Below are 21,224 nucleotides of genomic sequence, written 5' to 3'. Positions count from 1 at the left end.
TTAACAATTAAGAATAAAGCATAAACACATCAAAACAATAATGAAACACTATTATGGTCTAAACATGTGGGTGAAAAATATAGAACAAATAAATGAAAGATATGCAAAAAAGTAAAGATGTTAAAGGAAACGGGCCATTGTTAGCTATGGGCTAGGTGAAAACAAGTTACAGACAATGAGACTCAACAAGATGACTTTGAAACTAGTAAAATTACTAGCCGAGGGTGGGGGAGGGACGGAGAGAGGGGATGCAAGGGTTACTTGAAGTTAGAGAAATCAATATTCATAACGCTGGGTTGTAAGCTGCTAAAGATGCTACGGATGATCAGGTCACTCAGAGTCATTCTAAGTTTAATCTAATTTTGACCAACTGCAATAACACACAATTAGCCAGTAATTAATTCTTGATGCCTTAATTACACAACCACTGTGAGTTTAGGAACAGTTCTTATTCATCCATCCATTTTCTCCATGTTCACTCAATCTTCATCTATTAAACTACGAATCCATCAATTCAGATTTGTTCCACCATTCCCTCTATGCCATCCATTCTTCTCTACGTTGATCAATCCCACATCCCACATCCCTCCCTCATTCCCATTATTCCAACTCTGGCCAAAGCAAGTGGCAGGCAAGACAAGACAATTGCTGGGAGAGCACTAACAGATATCAGTTATTTTATCGAATAACATTTAAAATTGTACATTAAATACTTACTGGCACTGAAAATCACCAGCATAACAGGTATCACAAGAAATCCAAAGAAAATGTATTTGTTGGTCGATGGAATAATTAGGTTTCTAGTGTATTGTCCAATTCTCATCTAGGTAGAAAACATAACTTTAATACTTTTAAAGCAACAAAATCACTAGGAGTTAATAACTGTAAATGATTAAGATTTTAAATCAACAACTTCAATATTCCACTTTAAATGATAGGATCTGAAGAAGAGTCTCGACCCGAAACGTCACCTATTCCTTCGCTCCAGAGATGCTGCCTGACCCGCTGAGTTACTCCAGCATTTTGTGTCTACCTTCAAGTTTGTAGGTTAATTGGCTTTGGTAAAAATTGTAAATTGTTCCTGGATAGTATCAGTGTACGAGGATCGCTGGTCAGCGTGGACTCGGTGGGCTGAAGGGCCTGTTTCTGTGCTGTATCTCTAAACTAAACTACTGCCCTGTCACCAGATTTATCCAAGCAAATGTTAATCTTTTTCTCTTAGTTCATGTGGCTAAAAGGGCCTGTCATCTTTATTACCATTATCTTCTGTATAGAGCAACATTAATTTGCAATAACCTTTGTATTTGAATGAAAAAAAACATTTAGTAAAATAGATTTCCCTCAAATTATATCATGGTAGGACGGGATGTGCAATTCTGTGTACATTGTACAATATGAAAGGATACCATTTAGCCCATTATGCCTGTGTAGCCTCTTTGGAGAGCTGTGAGATCTTTCTATAATGCCTTGAGAAGTTCTTATTTTCAAGTTCCTTATGAAAGTTAACACCCAATCTTCTACCATTGCAACCAGAACTCATTGTATTAAAATATTCTCAACCCCAGACAAGCTTAGTTTAGAGAAACAGGCCCCTCGGCCCACCGAGTCCGCGCCGACCACTGACGCCCACACATTAACACTATCCTACACACACTAGGAACAATTTCTTTTTACCATTTTACCAAGCCAATTAACCTACAAACCCGCACCTCTTTGGAGTGTGGAAAGAAACTGGAGTCCCAGAGATCAAAGGGAGAATTTACAAGCTCCGTACAGACAGCATCCGTAGTCAGGATCGAACCCGGGTCTCTGGCGCTGTAAGGCAGCAACTCTACCACTGCACCATCGTGCCACCTCAAGCCTTGGTTCTTTTTGCATTTACCTTAAGCAGGCATGTGAGTGAGGTAAAAAAAGAGAAGAGAGCCGAGCACTTGCACGAGGCACAGAGCGGGGCTCAAAAAATTGGAAAATTTACACACAAAATTACCAGTTTCAAGCCTCTTTTAGTGCATTTCAAAGTATCATATCATCATCATATCATATATATACAGCCGGAAACAGGCCTTTTCGGCCCACCAAGTCCGTGCCGCCCAATGATCCCCGTACATTAACACTATCCTACACCCACTAGGGACAATTTTTACATTTACCCAGCCAATTAACCTACATACCTGTACGTCTTTGGAGTGTGGGAGGAAACCGAAGATCTCGGAGAAAACCCACGCAAGTAAAAACAGACTTTACAAAATAATGTGAATATATAATAATAATAATAATAATAAGCATTTATTTTATATAGCGCCTTTCCAGAAGCTCAAAGCGCTTTACAAAAACAATCATAACATAAAAACAAACAGACAAACTATCCTAACGGAGAAGCGGCGAATAAACAGCGCCAGCGTCCTCTCACGTCAGGGTCCGGCAGTATACAACACAAAGCACAGGACACACAGATACAATTTATAATACAAACAGCCATCACAGTGATTGCTCTAGGCACACCCTCACTGTGATGGAAGGCAAAGAAAAGTCTTGTATATGTCACTGTATACTAATAACATTTTGAAGTAAATTCACACATTAATTGATAACCAGCCCAAAAAGGTGGTAATTGGCTTTTCTGCTGTGTTTTTTTACTTTAACCCCATCTTAATTAATTTAGTTATATAATCTTGCACTTAAATTTAATATTTACTCATTACAGTTCCACCACTGATTTTCTGGCACTCTTGGTTCCAGAGCTTTGCTGGTTTATCCAGCCGGCCAAGGAAGTCGGCTATGGGGATGGTGTGCTGGTTCCAGCTGGGCTGGAGTTCCAGAGCCCCGGCCGCAGGTTGCAAATTCAACCCACCGATCGGCCGTGGAAGTCCCGATGAGGTCGAGATTGGCTGCCTTGCACAGCCTAGGTGCCACATTTTCGGGGAGACTTCCAGGGTGCGGGGGGGGGGGGGATTTCTCAGGGAGCCCCGAGCGACCTCTAGCAGAACCCATTACAAGCCTATACATCGTTTAATTTCTTTTTTTGTTCCGATCCGATTTCTCTGTTGCTAAACGCGATTTTGGCAAAGTGAAAAACGCGGAAATCATGCAAAAAGCGCTGAAAATGGATTTTAAAAATGCGGAAATCCACGGAAAATTCACATGCCTGCTTAAGTCTATGTCCTTTGCCGGCGGCACGGTGGCGCAGCGGTAGAGTTGCTGCCTTACAGCAAATGCAGCGCAGGAGACTCGGGTTCGATCCTGACTATGGGCGCCGTCTGTACGGAGTTTGTACGTTCTCCCCGTGACCTGCATGGGTTTTCTCCGAGATCTTCGGTTTCCTCCCACACTCCAAAGACGTACAGGTTTGTAGGTTAATTGACTGGGTAAATGTAAAAATTGACCCTAGTGTGTGTAGGTGGGGATCGCTGGGCGGCGCGGACTCAGTGGGCTGAAGGGCCTGTTTTCGTGCTGTATCTCTAAATCTAAATCTAAAAAAAAATCTTACTCAACTTTGTGGCAGTGGAAGCAGTTTCTTTTAATCTATTCTGTAAAACCATGTAATTTTGAACGTCCATATTAATTTATTTTTCTCTTAAAAGAACAATCCCAGTTTTGAAGTCTGAAGAAGGGTCTCGACCCGAAAAGTCACCCATTCCTTCTCTCCAGAGAAGCTGCCTGACCCGCTTAGTTACTCCAGCATTTTGTGAGACCCCAGTTTTGTTAGTCTCTCTATCCCCAGTCATGGATACATTCGAGTAAATCTGCTCTCCAAGGGCTTTCAACCTTATGAGGATGAGGGGTGATCTTATAGAGGTGTCTAAAATCATGAGAGGAATGGATCGGGTTAGATGCACAGAGTCTCTTGCCCAGAGTAGGGGAATCGAGGACCAGAGGTCATAGGTTTAAGTTGAAGGGGGAAAAGATTTAATAGGAACCTGAGGGGTAACTATTTCACACAAAGGGTGATGGGTGTAGGGAACAAGCTACCAGAGGAGGTAGTTGAGGCAGGAATTTTCCCAATATTTCAGAAGCATTTAGACAGATACATGGATCGGACAGGTTTGGAGGGATATGGGCTAAAAGCAGGCAGGTGGGACTATTGTAGATGGGACATGTTGGCCGGTGAGAGCAAGTTGGACTGAAGAGCCTGTTTCCACACTGTATCACTCTATGACTAGAGACGGTGCAAAGAATGATCTCACCACGACACCAGCACAAATAAAAACAATCGTTTGAATGTACCTCTAATTTTGATATTGAAATGTCAGTTGTGTTTAAGACACATTTTATTTTGTCGTCCATCACTTCTGTAATGTTGCATTCTAACGGGTCGGCTTTATCGCTGTGAACGAAGATCTTGACGTCACTTTTAGAAAGTGGTAAATCATCTACCTTCCGCTGCAAAATTTAAAAAAATTGTCAATGGAGCAATAAAAGTTAGAGAATGCCTCAAAATAAGTGAGTGGTGGATGTCAAGCATCTGAGAAGATGAAATAGCTTTTATAGCTTTTGTTTTTACCATCACTGTTATCAGGACTTGTTTTTCGTCAATGACCTTTGTGAAGTTGTAAAATACAGGATTTTCGTGGTATATCAGATTGACTTGCTGCTCAGATCCAGAGATGTTAAAAACTACAGAGTGGTTGCCTGGAATTCCATTTTGGATCCATGGAGATTCACAGATCCAGTTCCCTTGATCAGTTGAACACTCCTAGACAACAAACAGATAGCAAGGTGTATCAATTCATGTGAGGAATAGATCGGGTAAACGCACAGAGTCTCTTGCCCAGAATAGGGGAATTGTGGACAGAGGACATGGGTCTAAGGTGAAGGGGGAAAAGATTTAACATTGAAACATAGAAAATAGGTGCAGGAGAAGGCCATTTGGCCTTTCGAGCCAGCACCGCCATTCATTGTGATCATGGCTGATCATCCACAATCAGTAACCCGTGCCTGCCTTCTCCCCATACCCCTTGATTCCACTAGCCCCTAGAGCTCTATCTTTTAAATTCATCCAGTGAATTGGCCTCTACCACCCTCTGTGGCAGAGAATTCCACAATTTCACAACTCTCTGGGTGAAAAAGTTCTTTCTCATCTCAGTTTTAAATGTCCTCCCCTTTATTCTTAGACTGTGGCCCCTGGTTCTGGACTCCCCCAACATTGGGAACATTTTTCCTGCGTCTAGCTTGTCCAGTCCATTTATAATTTTATACGTTTCTATAAGATCCCCTCTCATCTTTCTAAATTCCAATGAATACAAGCCCAGTCTTTCCAATTTTTCCTCTTATGACAGATATTGTGATATTTAATAGGAATCTGAGGGGTAGCTTTTTCACACAGAGGGTGGTGGGTGTATGGAACAAGCTGCCAGAGGAGGTAGTTGAGGCAGGGACTATCGCAAGGTTTAAGAAACATTCAGACAGGTACATGGATAGTAGGTTTGGAGGGATATGGACAAACGCAGGCAGGTGGGACAAGTGCAGATGGGACATTGTTGGTCGGTGTGGGCAAGTTGGGCCGAAGGGCCTGTTTCAACGCTGTACCACCCTATGACCATGACTCTAGCATTAACATACAGAGTTCACCCCCAAGTTAAATTGCAACGTCAGCATCTGAAAAATCAGTTATTCCACTTTTAATGCAGCTCTCAGGAACAGGAAGATAAAATGAACTTACAACCCATGACCGCTGACCTTCAGATAATGACACCTGCATCTGTTTAAGCACATCTAAATTTTTGCCTCCTATTGTCATTCTGCGTCCTCCACTGTAAATAAAAACAGAAAGAAGAAATCAAGACTTCAACAACAGATGAATATTAGTGGAGGACAGGGGAGTCCCTCTGTATCGAACAAAACTAAGGTTTGGCATTATAGGTCAGACTAATATATGTTTGCATCTTCCCACGTAATATGTGATATTTGAGAGGGCTATCAAATATCATTTGACATTGATATCCTGGTTATCAATATCAATGTTACCCGGTGTAACATTGATCATTATCTATCTATATATTATATATATATATATATATATATGGGCGGCACGGTAGCGCAGCGGTAGAGTTGCTGCTTTACAGCGAATGCAGCGCCGGAGACTCAGGTTCGATCCTGACTACGGGTGCTGCACTGTAAGGAGTTTGTACGTTCTCCCCGTGACCTGCGTGGGTTTACTCCGAGATCTTCGGTTTCCTCCCACACTCCAAAGACGTACAGGTATGTAGGTTAATTGGCTGGGTAAATGTAAAAATTGTCCCTAGTGGGTGTAGGATAGTGTTAATGTACGGGGATCACTGGGCGGCACGGACTTGGAGGGCCGAAAAGGCCTGTTTCCGGCTGTATGTATATGATATGATATATCTATCTAAAACTCTTGGTTTGTTTGTGTGTATATGTTTATGTGTGTACCATGCCCTCTACACAGACAAAACGGTACACGACAGCGCGACAATTTCAGGCCCACCCTACTCTCCATTCCCTCCCGGTCTGAATAAACCCACCTTTGTCACTTTTTAAAAACAATTTATCTAATAAACTTTAACAAATTGAGCTCCCCCCTCCGACCTGGGAGGACCAGCGGGAGGACCAGCGCCCGTCCCAGCATGCCCCGCTTCCTCCCATGGTGTAGCACACCACAGAGGCTGCTGCAGAGGATCCACAAGATGGCCGTCCCCGCCGCTCGCAGCAGGAGAAGCTTCGGCTCCACGCCCGGCCCACAGGAGAAACGGGGCCGAGGTCAGTGCCTTCTCCCTGTCCCCCCCTTGCCCGACCACTGCGGTACTCCCCGCCCGGCAATGGTGCCTTGGTTGGGCCGAGCGAGGGGAGGTGTGGAAGGGGTTAGGGAGGGGAGGGGGGAAGGGGATGGGGGAGAGGAGGGGGGGAAGTAGATGGAGGGGGGATGGGATGGGGTCGGAGGGGTGGAGGAGGAGGGGAGGGAGGGGGAGGGATGGGGGAAGGGGTGAAGCGGATGGGGAGTGGGTGGGGGGGAGGCGGGAGAGGGGAAGGTGTGAGAGGGGAGGGGACAGCGGAGTGCAGGGGAGGAAGACCCCAACGGGTCCACTTGGTCTTTTGAAATTAAATCTTACTGTTTTGGCATTAATCTCCACTCCCTAAGAAGGCTGAGAAGGTTCAGCATGTCCCCAACCATTCTCACCAACTTCTACAGATGCGCCACAGAAAGCATTTTATCGGGATGCATCACAGCTTGGTCTGGGAACAGCTCCATCCAAAACCGCAAGAAACTGCAGAGAATTGTGGACGTAGCCCAGACCATCATTCAAACCAACCTTCCTTCCACTGCCTCGGCAAGGCCAGCAGCATAATCAAGGGCCAGTATCCAAAAATGATACAAAAATAGGTGGAAGTGCAGGTAGTTTAGAGAAAGCAGGGACTCTGCAGAAGGACTTGGACAGGTTGGGACAGTGGGCAGAGAAATTGCAGATGGAATATAGCGTAGCAAAGTGTGGAGCCATGCACTTTGACAGTAGGAATAAAGGCGTAGACTATTTTCTAAATGGGGAGAGAATCCAGAAATCAGAGGTGCAAAAGAACCAAAGGAATGCTGGTGCAGGATTCCCAAAAGGGAATGCTGGTGCAGGATTCCCAAAAGGTTAACTTGCAAGTCGAATCGGTAGTAAAGAAAGCAAACTCAATGCTAGCATTTATTTCAAGAGGGCTTGTATACAAAAACAGTGATGTAATGCCGAGGCTCTATGTAGTGCTGGTCAGGCCGCATCTGGAATATTGTCAGCCATTTTTGGGCCCCATATCTGAGGAAGGATGTGCTGGCTCTGGAGAGGGTCCAGAGGAGGTTTACAAGAATGATCCCAGGAATGAGTAGGTTAACCTATGATGAGCGTTTAATGGCACTGGGCCTGTAGTCGCTGGAGTTTAGAAGAATGAGGGGGGACCTCATTGAAACATACAGAATAGTGAAAGGCCTGGATAGAGTGGATGTGGAGAGGATGTTTCCACTAGTGGGAGAGTCTAGGACTAGAGGTCATAGCCTCAGAATTAAAAGATGTTCTTTTAGGTAGGAGATGAGGAGGAATTTCTTCAGTCAGTGGGTGGTGAATCTGTGGAATTCTTTGCCACAGAAGGCTGTGGAGGCCAAGACAGTGGATATTTTTATGGCAGAGATAGATAGATCCTTGATCAGGACAGGTGTCAGAGGTTATGGAGAGAAGGCGGGAGAATAGGGTTAGGAGGGAGAGATAGATCATCCATGATTGAATGGTGGAGTAGACTTGATGGGCTGAATGGCCTAACTCTACTCCTATCACTTATAACCTTATGACCTCGCCCTGGCCATTCCCTCTTCTCCCCTCTCACATCGGACAAAAGACATAAAAGAGATATGAAAATGCACAGCTCCATGGACAGCTTCTTCGCAGCTGTTATCAGGCAACGGAACCATCCTACCACAACTAGAGAGCAGTCCTGCGCTTCTATCTACCTCATTGGTGACCCTTGGACTATCTTTGATTGGACTTTGCTGGCTTTACCTTGCACTAAACATTATTCCCTTTATCATGTATCGGTACACCGTGGATGGCTCAATTGTAATCATGTATTGTCTTTCATCTCACTGGTTAACATGCAACACAAGCAACACAACCTCGGTACACATGACAATAAACTAAACTGAACTTATCTTTGACAGTCTGAAGAAGGGTCTCGACCCAAAACATCACCCATTCCTACGAGGGACAATTTTGACCAAGACCAATTAACCTACAAACCTGTACATCTTTAGAGTGTGGGAGGAAACCCGCGTGGTCACAGGGAGAACTAACAAACTCGATACAGACAGCACCCATGGTCAGGATCGAACCGGAGTCTCTGGCGCTGTGAGGCAGCAACTCTACCGCTGCGCCAACGTGTCCAAATACCCTTTACTCCGTAGACTCCTAGAGCATGTTGTGGTTTCCCATTTCCAGGCCCTTGCCATAAACCAAAGCAGGCTGTAATCTAAATCATTGACTGAATGAGACTTTATTGTCACATGTACCTGTGGGTGCCTAGGCACAGGGAGAAGCTTTGTTTTACATACAAGCTGGGCAGCACACGAGTGTGGCCATGTGTCTGGCCCCCGACAAAGTTATAAAGTAGCTTATCTACTGCCTGCTGCTGCACATGACAGCGGGCTTCCCCCCACCCAGCTCCCCCTTTGTCCTCGACAGCCCCCCCACACCAGGCCCCTCTTCATTCTCGGTGACCCATCATTAATGCCATGCTTGTGGTGATGAGGATAGTGACCGATCCCTCCGAACTCTTGCAGGCTGATTTCAGCCTTTGACATGAATAATCTCCTCCGTAAGAGGTAGATATCGCCCTTAGGGCTAACGGAATCGAGGGATTTGGGGGAGAAAGCAGGAACGGGGTACTGATTTTGGATGATCAGCCACGATCATATTGAAAGGTGGTGCTGGCTCAAAGGGCCGAATGGCCTACTCCTGCACCTGTTTCCTATGTGTCTACGTTCCTATCTCCTGCAAGGTACAATCAGCCAGAGTAACATTTGAAACAACGGATTAAATAGCATGGGCACATCATCCATTGCCCAGACCGCTGCCCTACTTACTGAAGCCAGGATACTGCTGGGTGAATCTCAGTCATATAGATGTTGGTGACGTACTCCAGGAAAGCAGTTCTGGTGGCCGTACAGTCCTCTTCAGAATCATACAACAAACACACGGTTTTCTTGCCATGGATTGCCGCTGGTAAAATGCATTTCACCAGAGTGCTGTTCTCAATCGTGCAGATGTTTGATCTGGAAGAGGAAATGTCCAAAAAGGAAACAACATTCTCTTGCAGTGCCACATTCCATGGCCTCAGTGCTGGAGAGGGGGGAGAACTGCTGCTGGGGCAAAAAGCACCTTATTTGGCCATCATTATCAACTTGTAAATCAGGGCATATTTGTTCAGAGCAAAGGTAGGGAGTTGCCATTCTGTGGAATCTTCTGTAGGGGAAAAAAAACTGCAGATGCTGGTTTAAATGGAACGTAGACACAAACTGCTGGAATAACTCAGCGGGACAGGCAGCATCTCTGGAGAGAAGGAATGGGTGACGTTTCGGGTCAAGTCCCTTCTTCAGACTACATTCTCTGCCTCAGAAGGCAGTGGAGGCCGATTCTCTGGATACTTTCAAGAGAGAGTTAGATAGAGCTCTTAAAGATAGCGGAGTCAAAGGATATGGGGAGAAGGCAGGAACGTGGATGATCAGCCATGATCACAGTGAATGGCGGTGCTGGCTCGAAGAGACGACTGGCCTCCTCATGCACCTATTGTCTATTGTATCTGTTCCCCAGCAATGAAAACAAACCACAGACATTGTTGCTAGGAACACTCAAGAATGAACACATCGACATTTAGACACAGAAGCTGCCTCACTGACAGGAGGATGTGTGGTAGCTAGAAGTTAAATAGACAATAGACAATAGGTGCAGGAGTAGGCCATTCGGCCCCGCACCACCATTTAATGTGATCATGGCTGATCATTCTCAATCAGTACCCCGTTCCTGCCTTCTCCCCATACCCCCTAATTCTGCTATCCTTAAGAGCTCTATCAAGCTCTCTCTTGAATGCATTCAGAGAATTGGCCTCCACTGCCTTCTGAGGCAGAGAATTCCACAGATTTATAACTCTCTGACTGAAAAAGTTTTTCTTCATCTCCGTTCTAAATGGCCTACCCCTTATTCTTAATCTGTGGCCCCTGGTTCTGGACTCCCCCAACATTGGGAACATGTTTCCTGCCTCTAACGTGTCCAACCCCTTAATAATCTTATATGTTTTGATAAGATCCCCTCTCATCCTTCTGATTTCCAGTGTATACAAGCCTAGCCGCTCCAGTCTTTCAACATCAACAAATCACGTGATGATTCCCAACAGTGCATGGTTCCTGGTGCCCAAGGATATCTCATTTAAACTTTAAATCTACTTTAATGGACAGTATAACTGTGATCGAGCAATTGATTGATTGATCGATTGATCAATAGATTGATTGGTTGGTACAGCATGGAAACAGGCCCTTCGACCTACCAAGTCCAAGCCAACAGTTGATCACCCGTTCACACATAGTTCAGAAGTTCATAAGGGATAGGAGCACAATTAGGCCATTCGGCCTCTCAAGTCTACCCTGTCATTCAATCATGGCTGATCCATCTCTCCCTCCTAACCCCTGATCCCTCCCCATAGCCCCTGACACCCATAAAAATCAAGAAGTTCGATGTTATCCCACTTTTGTATCCACTCCCAACACACTCGGGGCAATTTATTGAGGGCCAAATAACCTGCAAACCCGCACGTCTTTGGGATGTGGGAGGAAACCGGACCACCCGGAGGAAACTCACGTGGTTATAGGGAGAACACTGACAGCACCCACGGTCAGGGTCAAACCCGGGTCTCTGGCGCTGTGAGGCAGCAGCTCTACCCACTGCGCCACTTATACACGTTTGTTTAAACAAGCATATCAGGTTATCTCAACTTCGATAGAGAATGCGGCATAGGTCCATAACATTCAAAAAGGGTTGCCCACTGGTAAAACCTCAGTCTGTGACTGCTTTCACTTACCTGGCTACACTGTGGTCAGCCACCCCATGGATCAGCAGTGCGGCACGCGATCCAACATTTAGCCTTTTCCCAACAATGCTCAATGTGTTTCTTCCTGATGATGCCACACGGTCTGGTCTTATAGACGTAACGATCGATTCCTAGCACAAGAAGAGTTTTTTAAATTACCAGTTCTAGTTGGCAGAGATTAGTTTAGTTTGGTGTAGTTTGGAGACACAGCACGGAAACAGGCTCTGTGGCCTACCGAGTCCGTGCTGACCAGCGATCCCCGCACATGAACACTATCTTACACACACTAGGGACAATGTACATTTTTTACCTGTACGCCTTTGGAGTGTGGGAGGAAACCGGAGCTCGCAGAGAAAACCTACGCAGGTCACAGGGTGAACGTACAAACTCCATACAGACAGCACCCGTGGTCAGGATGGAACCCGGGTCTGTGGTGCTGTGAGGCAGCAACTCTACCGCTGCGCCACCGTGCCACCCCCCAAAGCTTGTGAGTTTGAAGTAGTTTCTTATGAAGGAGAAGGACAGGAAAATTAACGACAGTGCCCAAGGCATGATTGAAAAATGGAAGCTAAAACCACAGAGCAGAATAAAAGTACGTGGCAAATGACAAGTTGTTCACATAAATGAGAAGCGGGCTGATTACATAACTTTCAGAGTTTAAGTGGAAAAGGAAATAAGAGAGGCAAAGCAAGAATGTGAGATAAGACCGGCAAAAACTAAAAATGTTCTGTAGGCACGTGGACAAGAGTAGGGTTGCAGGAAAAGAACCAGGGTTAACGAGAGATAGAAACATAGAAACATAGAAACTAGGTGCAGGAGGAGGCCAATCGGCCCTTCGAGCCAGCACCGCCATTCATTGTGATCATGGCTGATCGTCCCCAATCAATAACCCGTGCCTGCCTTCTCCCCATATCCCTTGATTCCACTAGCCTTTAGAGCTCTATCTAACTCTCTCTTAAATCCATCCAGTGATTTAGCTTCCACTGCCCTCTGTGGCTGAGAATTCCACAAATTCACAACTCTCTGGGTGAAAAAGTTTTTTCTCACCTCAGTTTTAAATGGCCTCCCCTTTATTCTAAGACTGTGGCCCCTGGTTCTGGACTCCCCCAACATTGGGAACATTTTTCCTGCATCTAGCTTGTCCAGTCCTTTTATAATTGTATATGTTTCTATAAGATCCCCTCTCATCCTTCTAAACTCCAGTGAATACAAGCCTAGTCTTTTCAATCTCTCCTCATATGATAGTCCCGCCATCCCAGGGATCTAAAAGGGAGTCTACTGATGGAGGCAGAGGATGCGGCTGAGGTACAAAGGGGGCCACACGGTGGCGCAGTGGTAGAGTTGCCACCTTACAGCGCCAGAGACCCGGGTTCAATCCTGACTGTATGAAGTTTGTACCTTCTCCCTGCGACCGCATAAGTTTTCTCCGGGTGCTCCGGTTTCCTCCCACACTTCAAAGACGTACTGATTTGCAGGTTAATTGGCATCAGAAAAATTGAAAATTGTCCCTAGAATTGTCCTTGTGTAGCATAGTGTTAGTGTACGGGGATCAGTGTTTATAATAATATATTCCTTTATTCGTCCCACACCGGCAAAATTTACAGCGTTACAGTAGCAAAGTGGACAGCAAGAGAGCAAGAGATCATTCATTATAAATAAAGATACATAAATTGTCATCAGTTTTCTGTGTGTTCTTAGCTGTTACTGTTGACTCATCTGCTGGGAGCAGTGCTGGTTGTGCAGTCTCACAGCAGCGGGAAGGAAGGACCTCCTATATCTCTCTTTCACGCACTTGGGGTGAAGGAGTCTGTCACTGAAGGAGCTACTCAGTGCAGTGACAGTGTCCTGCATGGGGTGGGAGTCGTTGTCCAGCAGCGATGTTAGCTTTGCCATCATCCTCCTCTCTCCCACCACCTGCACTGAGTCGAGGGGGCAACCCAGGACAAAGCTGGCCTTCCTGACCAGCTTGTCGAGTCTCTTCCCTTCCGCCGCTGAGATGCTGCTGCTCCAGCAGACCACTCCGTAGAAAAATGGCCGATGCAACCACCGTGTTGGCGCAGACATGGTGGGCCGAATGGCCTGTTTCTGTGCTGCATCTGTAAAGTCTAAAAAAATGTACTTTACATTTGTCTTCGCCAGATGTTGATGGAAGCTCATCAAAGTAAAGGGGAACAGGTCGACACAAAATGCTGGAGTAACTCAGCGAGTCAGGCAGCATCTCTGGAGAGAAGGAATGGATGACCTTTCGGGTCGAGATCCTTCAGATTCGAAGAAGGATCTCGACCCAAAACCTAATGCGGGACAAGGGCGGTCCCGTACGGGACAAACCAATTTAGCCCAAAATACGGGATGTCCCGGCTAATACGGGACAGTTGGCCACCCCAATGGTGCCGAGCACTGGAAATCTGCCAATGTAAACAACCTTGTTGAAATAAGGTTGTAGGAATAAAACCAGGCCAGATGGGTCAGTTTAGCATGAGGCAAGTTCTAAATAGCCATCATGTGGATTATGTGGATCAACTAGAGGAAACCAGAACTGACTTGTTAAAGACAAATAATTTGTGATTAAGTAACACAGATGATTAATGAGGTAATGTAGCTGACCTGATACATATACACTTGCAAAAGATATTTGACACATAATAGGCCCCAAGAAGATCGTATGTATGTCATAGAGTCAGAGTGATACAGCGTGAAAACAGGCCCTTCGGCCCAACTTGCCCACACCGGCCAACAATGTCCCAGCTACACTAGTCCCACCTGTCTACGCTTGGACCATATGACTCCAAACCTGCCCTATCCATGTACCTGTCTAACTCTCACTTAAAAGTTGGGATAGTTCCTGCCTCAATTACCTCCTCTGGCAGCTTGTTCCATACATCCACCACCCTTTGTGTGAAAAAGTTACCCCTCAGATTCCTATTAAATCTTTTCCTATCCACCTTGAACCTATGTCCCCTGGTCCTCGATTCCCCTACTCTCGGCAAGAGACTCTGTGCATCTACCCAATCTATTCCTCTCATGGATTTGTACACCTCTAAAGTACAATACGCATGGGACTGGCATCTCTGAAATTCTGTGAAGAGAGGAAAATTGTAAAGGAAGCAACTGACGATGTTTTTCTAAATATGTTATGATAACCTACATTTTGTTCCCTCAGTTTAGAGATACAGCACATAAACAGGCCCTTTCGGCCCACTGAGCCCAAGCCGACCAGCGATCCCCACACACTAGCACTATCCTACGCACACTAGGGACTATTTACAATTTTACCAAAGCCAACTAACCTACAAACCTGTACGTCTTTGAGGAAGCCAGAGATCCCGGAGAAAACCCACGCAGGTCACGGGGAGAACGTACAAACTCCGTACAGACAGCACCCGTAGTCGGGATGGAACCCGGGTCCCTGGTGCTGTAAGGCAACAACCCTACCACCACGCCACCATACCACCCTTGATTTACTGAACCAAGCTTGCCATCTTGCTATCGGTGAGATTTGAACTGGGACCATGTTTCGGATCATGAACATTAGTTTCCATACTCCGTAATTTCAAGAAAAATAAAAGTGCATTTATAGAATAATAAGAAACAGCTAGAACAATTTGTCCCTCATAGATTACTGAAACCAAAAATGCTGGAAGCATTACGGGTGTCAGACAGCATTCACAGAGAGAGAACAAGTTAACATTTCAGCTTGATGTCCCTGTGGTGGAACAGTCCTATTGAAACATTAACCTAGTGTAGGAAAACAACTGCAGATGATGGTTAAAATCGAAGGTAGACACAAAATGCTGGAGCAACTCAGCGGGTCAGGCAGCAGCTCGGGAGAGAAGGAATGGGTGACGTTTCGGGTCGAGACCCTTCTTCGGACTGATGTCAGGGGAGGGGGCGGGACTTGTCCCCTGACATCAGTCTGAAGAAGGGTCTCGTCCCGAAACGTCACCCATTCCTTCTCTCCCGAGCTGCTGCCTGACCCGTTGAGTTACTCCAGCATTTTGTGTCCATCGAAACCTTAACCTTGTTTCTTTCTCCACAGATACTGCCCGATCTGTTGAGTTTTTCCAGGAATTTATTTTTCATTTCTGGTATCTAGCATTGGTGGAACTGAAATTCAGTATTGATTTGTGTCAGTTGTATCAAAAAGGCAAGACTCAGTGAAAGTTATATTTACACAATCCCAACGTTAAAAATGAATGAAAGGAGAATATTCCTTACCGTGCAACTCTTTTGTGGGGTACAGAAAGCACAGCCTGGCTTCTGGTCATCACAACTATAAACTGTAAAAACAGATAACTCAATACAATGGGAATGCAAAAACACAATGCAGAAAACCCTCGTTATAACGGTCCATTGGGGGAGGGAAGGGGAATGGTGTCCATTATTGCCGATTGCCTCTACAACCGACAAAGGCGCAGAGGTCGAATTGCTGCCTTATAGCGCTTGCAACGCCGGAGACCCGGGTTCGATCCTGGCCACGGGTTCCGTCTGTACGGAGTTTGTACGTTCTCCCCGTGACCTGCGTGGGTTTTTTTCCAAGATCTTCGGTTTCCTCCCACACTCCAAAGACGTACAGGTTTGTAGGTTAATTGGTTTGGTGTAAGTGGAAATTGTCCCTAGTGTGTGTAGGATAGTGTTAATGTGTGGGGATCGCTGGTCGGCGCGGACTCGGTGTGCCGAAGAGCCTGTTTCCATGCGCTATCTCTAAACTAAACTAAACCGAGTAAAGGATTATGATTGTATGTACAGTAGTTGAAACAAAGAACTGCAGATGATGGTTAATATACAAAAGGACACAAAGTGTTGGAGTAACTCAGGTGAGGCAGCATCTTTGGAGAACGTGGACAGGTGATGTTTTGGGTTGGGACCCTACTTCAGTAGGCTTGTATTCACTGGAGTTTAGAAGGATGAGAGGGGATCTTATAGAAACATATAAAATTATAAAAGGACTGGACAAGATAGATGCAGGAAAAATGTTCCCAATGTTGGGCGAGTCCAGAACCAGGGGCCACAGTCTTAGAATAAAGGGGAGGCCATTTAAAACTGAGGTGAGAAGAAACCTTTTCACCCAGAGAGTTGTGAATTTGTGTAATTCTCTGCCACAGAGGCAGTGGAGGCCAAATCACTGGTTGGATTTAAGAGAGAGTTAGATAGAGCTCTAGGGGCTAATTGAATCAAGGGATATGGGGAGAAGGCAGGCACGGGTTACTGATTGAGACGATCAGCCATGATCACAATGAATGGCGGTGCTGGCTCGAAGGGCCGAATGGCCTCCTCCTGCACCTATTTTCTATGTTTCTATGCTTCAGACTGGTTCAATCTGCTGTTCCTCCAGTGCTTTGTGTCGTTTCACCTTTAAACTAGGTGCCGATGCCGCTGCCCGGCACCACCCACCCACTGCATGGTCCAGTGACACGGCTGTTGTTGCGGCTCACGTTGTAGCCCCTGGGGACAGCGCTCTCCTCAGGCTGCCACCACCAACAGGACGCACTCGGGCATCGTGGGGCCCCCTCCCCTGTCACCAGCTTCTGCTTCATCCTGTCGGCCGATGCTTTGTCCCCTCCACCACTCCACCGCTCCCTCCTCCTCCTCCTTCTCCCGTCGCTCTGACCCCCTCCACCGCTCCCTCCCTCCCCCTCCACCTCCTCCTTCTCTTTCACAGCCATCAACATCTTCCCAGGTGGAGTATGTCGGTGACTCCAGAGAGATGGATGAAAAGAGGGCGGTGGAGGAGGGAGCGGTGGAGTGCGCACAGCGATAGGAGGAGGAGGAGAAGGCGGTGGTGGAGGAGGGAGTGGACAAAGCATCGGCCGACAGGATGAAGCATCAGCTGGTGAGAGCGGAGGGGGCCACACGATGCCTGAGCACGTCCTGTTGTTGGCGGCGGCCTGAGGAGAGCGCTGTCCCCAGGGGCTACAACGTGAGCCGCAACAGTAGCCGTGTCACTGGATCGTGCGGTGGGTGACGGGCTCGCTGCCGCTCCTTGTGGGCCGGGGGAGGCGTTGGAACCAGGTCTGTATGTGGAGGGGAGGTGGTGTGGGTCAGGGGGGGCGTGGGCACGTCCGTCCGCAAATAACCAAAATCCATTATAAAGGGGTCTGTTAATAGACAATAGACTATAGGTGCAGGAGTAGGCCATTCGGCCCTTCGAGCCAGCACCGCCATTCAATGTGATCATGGCTGATCATTCTCAATCAGTACCCCGTTCCTGCCTTCTCCCCATACGCCGCTATTCTTCAGAGCTCTATCTAGCTCTCTCTTGAATGCATTCAGAGAATTGGCATCCACTGCCTTCTGAGGCAGAGAATTCCACAGATTCACAACTCTCTGACTGAAAAGGTTTTTCCTCATCTCCGATCTAAATGGCCTACCCCTTATTCTTAAACTGTGGTCTTAACATGAGGGTTTACTGTACACAAGAGCAAGCTGTAGTTTTGGTAACAAGGGTCAAGGTGTAAACCTTACTATAGATACATACTAATATTAGAGTCTTCGAGTTATAGAGTGATACAGCGTGGAAACAGGCTCTTCGGCCCCCAACTTGCCCATACCGGCCAACATGTCCAGCTACATTAGTCCCACCTGCCCGTGTTTGGTCATATCCCTCCAAAACTGTCCTATCCATGTACCTCTCTAACTGTTTCTTAAACATTGGGATAGTCCCCTGTCTCAACTACCTCCTCTGGCAGCTTAACAACCCACCACCCTTTGTGTGGGAAAAAGTTTATCCCTCAGATTCCTCTTAAATCTTTTCCCCCTCACCTTAAACCTATGTCCTCTGGTCCTCGATTCCCCTACTCTGGGCAAGAGACTCTGTGCACCTACCCGATCTATTCCTCCTCCTCTGATCATGATGATATTGCTGATGACAATGATGACGATACTTTATCGTCACTTGTACATACTGTGGGTTCAGTGCAATACCTCGTTTTTGCAGACATATTGTAAAATCACTTAACAATTCAGCGTGTCCTGGTTGGGTTGCTCCTGGGCCTGGCCAAGCTGGCCATCCGCGAGTCACGGCGCCAGGCAGAAGAGGGCTCTGCCCGAGCCGGCTGCCTGCCCCTTTTTCCAGGGTTACGTCCGCGCCCGGGTGGGTTTAGAGAGGACCACGCGCTGTCCACGGGCACCCTGGGGGATTGCCGGGACCGCTGGGCACCGCGGGGGGTTGAATGCATCCTCGACAAGGAGTGTAAGATAGTTGTATAATAGTTTCATTGTTTGTCTTGTATATTGGTGGGGGGCTCTGTTTTGGTTTTATTGTATTATAGATATTATTTTAATATTTGAATAAATATTTCTGATTAAAAAACCCCAAAATAACAACAATTCAGCGACAACAGGTCCGCAGTTGTGTGGGGAGCCGCTGACAGAGTCAGATTACAGGGAGTAACGTAGAACAAGTGGCAATAACATTACTGATTCCACCAGGGCACCTTTATTGAATTTGGTGAGGTGGGAGGAGAGGAATGAACATGTGTTTTGGCACCGACGCATAAAATGATCTCCACACTTCAGCAACAGTGTCTTCCCGCCATCTTATGTCAGCTCACTGTCAATGACAGGTGGGCAGGGTGGGGGGGGGGGGGGGGGGGGGAAGGAGTAAACCACGTTTGGCTTCATTGCTGGAACAATAAGTGCAAGAGTTTGTTGCAGCTGTATAATATGTTGATGAGACTGCACCAGGAGTACTTTGTGTAGTTGTGGTCACCATATATATAACATATAACAACTACAGCATGGAAACAGGCCTGTCCGGCCCTACCAGTCCACGCCGACCATTCTCCCTGACCTAGTCTCATCTACCTGCACTCAGACCATAACCCTCCAATCCCCTCCTATCCATATACCTATCCAATTTACTCTTAAATAATAAAATCGAGCCAGCCTCCACCACTTCCACCGGAAGCCCATTCCATACAGCCACAACCCTCTGAGTAAAGAAGTTCCCCCTCATGTTACCCCTAAACCTTTGTCCCTCAATTCTGAAGCCTATGTCCCCTTGTTGGAATCTTCCCCACTCTCAAAGGGAAAAGCCTACCCACGTCAACTCTGTCCGTCCCTCTCAAATTTTAAAAAGGAAGCATGTGATTAAGCCAGAGAGGATGCAGGGGGCGCACAGTGGCGCAGCGGTAGAGTTGCTGCCGTACAGCGCTTTCAGCCCACCAGAGACCCGGGTTCCATCCTGACAACAGGTGCTGTCTGCACGAAAGTTTGTATGTTCTCCCCATGACCGTGTGGGTTTTCTCCGAGATCTTGGGTTTCCTCTCACACTCCAAAGATGTAAAGGTTTTGAAGATTAATTGGCTTGGTTTCTGTGGAAATTGTCCCAAGTGCGTGTAGGGTAGTATTAATGAGAGGGATCGCAAGTCGGTGTGGACTCGGTGGGCCAAAGGGCTGTTTCTCTCAGCCAAACCAAACTGAGGTGCTGCCTGACTCTCTGAGTTACTCCAGCACTCTGTGTCTATCGTGGGAGAGAGGGGGTTGGAGGGAGGGTAATGGAGGGAGGGAGGATGTGGGGGGTTGAGGGGGATGGAGTGGGGGGAGGGGTGGGGGAAAGGAGAGGGGAGAGGAGAGGGGGAGAGGAGAGGAGAGGGGGAGAGGAGAGGGGGAGAGGAGAGGGGGAGAGGAGAGGGGGAGAGGAGAGGGGGAGAGGAGAGGGGGAGAGGAGAGGAGGAGAGAGAGGGGGAGAGGAGAGGGGGAGAGGAGTGGAGGGAGGGGAGAGGGGGAGGGGAGAGGGGGGGAGGGGAGAGGGGTGCTGCACCAATGCAGGAGAGGTTTGGGCCCAACGGGTCCACTTGGTCTATTTTATATCTAAAGAGTATTAAACGATGGATTGAACATCTAATTACCTGTGATTTTGTTTGGATTGTCAATGATATTTTTGGCATCATTAGTATGGATAAGGTTCACAGGAATTATCCTTCGTTCATTATCAAACTGCAATCGAAAGCACAATGTCACAACGTTAATTTACCCACTCGTGCATGTGTGAGTTTTTGCATTTATTTTTAAAAGTGCAAATATCTTAATTCCAACAGAAATACTGATGCATATAACACAGCTCTCTCATCCAAGAGAACAGAGATTTGGTGAAGCTGATAATGGAAAATGGACAAACATCTTTATAGGTCAGAACACAGTACAGAGTGGATAGAAGGGATGTTTCCACTGGTGGGAGTCTAAGACCCAATGTCCTCACCACTATTTAATGGTTTATATTTTGCAATGCCTGACAAGTATTCCAAGTTTCACATTGCCTAATGATCATAGAATCAAGGAAGAAAATACACTTGGGCCATTATTGATATTTGCATTCCCCTCCACCCTCCCGGTTACAATGGAAACCCTAAGAGGACGGGCCAAAGGGGAGAGTGTGGGGAGAGTAAGAGTGGGGATGGGGAGGAGAGAATGGGGGGTGTGGGGACGGGCCCAACGGGCCCCCCTTTGCTAGTATACTATTAAAACTCAGATCTTGTTAAAATATATGTGTATATATTTCATTTCGGTTGATTTTGGCAATTTCGGGAAAACGATGACCGTAGCGCCACGCATTTTATACCGCCTTAATCGCCACGCGGTTCGCTGCTGGAAAATGATATTTTTATTTAATTCGGTCGCATATGTTTTAAGTTACAGAGGTTTTAAAGCGCTGCCCCCTGATT

General features: G+C 46.7%; 2 protein-coding genes across 2 annotated transcripts in view; one reads left to right on the top strand and one right to left on the bottom strand.

The window, feature by feature from the left end:
- Positions 1-713: 713 nt before the first annotated feature.
- Positions 714-9,931, bottom strand: LOC144605043 (plexin-C1-like). The gene is made up of 6 exons (XM_078420084.1): positions 9,861-9,931; positions 9,566-9,754; positions 5,660-5,750; positions 4,502-4,693; positions 4,225-4,380; positions 714-722 (listed from the first exon to the last, which is right to left on the bottom strand). Exons 1-6 carry the CDS (start codon positions 9,929-9,931, stop codon positions 714-716), a joined length of 708 nt encoding a protein of 235 aa, XP_078276210.1.
- Positions 9,932-17,377: 7,446 nt separating this feature from the next.
- LOC144605042 (transmembrane and coiled-coil domain protein 3-like) overlaps positions 17,378-21,224 on the top strand; it is a 28,055-nt gene continuing 24,208 nt past the window's right edge. Inside the window, exon 1 of the mRNA XM_078420083.1 lies at positions 17,378-17,511. Within this exon, the coding sequence (XP_078276209.1) occupies positions 17,378-17,511 (134 nt within the window). The remainder of the gene's footprint in view (positions 17,512-21,224) is intronic.

Source organism: Rhinoraja longicauda, chromosome 23 (genome assembly GCF_053455715.1).
Source record: "Rhinoraja longicauda isolate Sanriku21f chromosome 23, sRhiLon1.1, whole genome shotgun sequence".
Taxonomy (NCBI): domain Eukaryota; kingdom Metazoa; phylum Chordata; class Chondrichthyes; order Rajiformes; family Arhynchobatidae; genus Rhinoraja; species Rhinoraja longicauda.
Note: the sequence above shows the minus strand (reverse complement) of the source record. Positions and strands in the feature narration are given on the sequence as shown.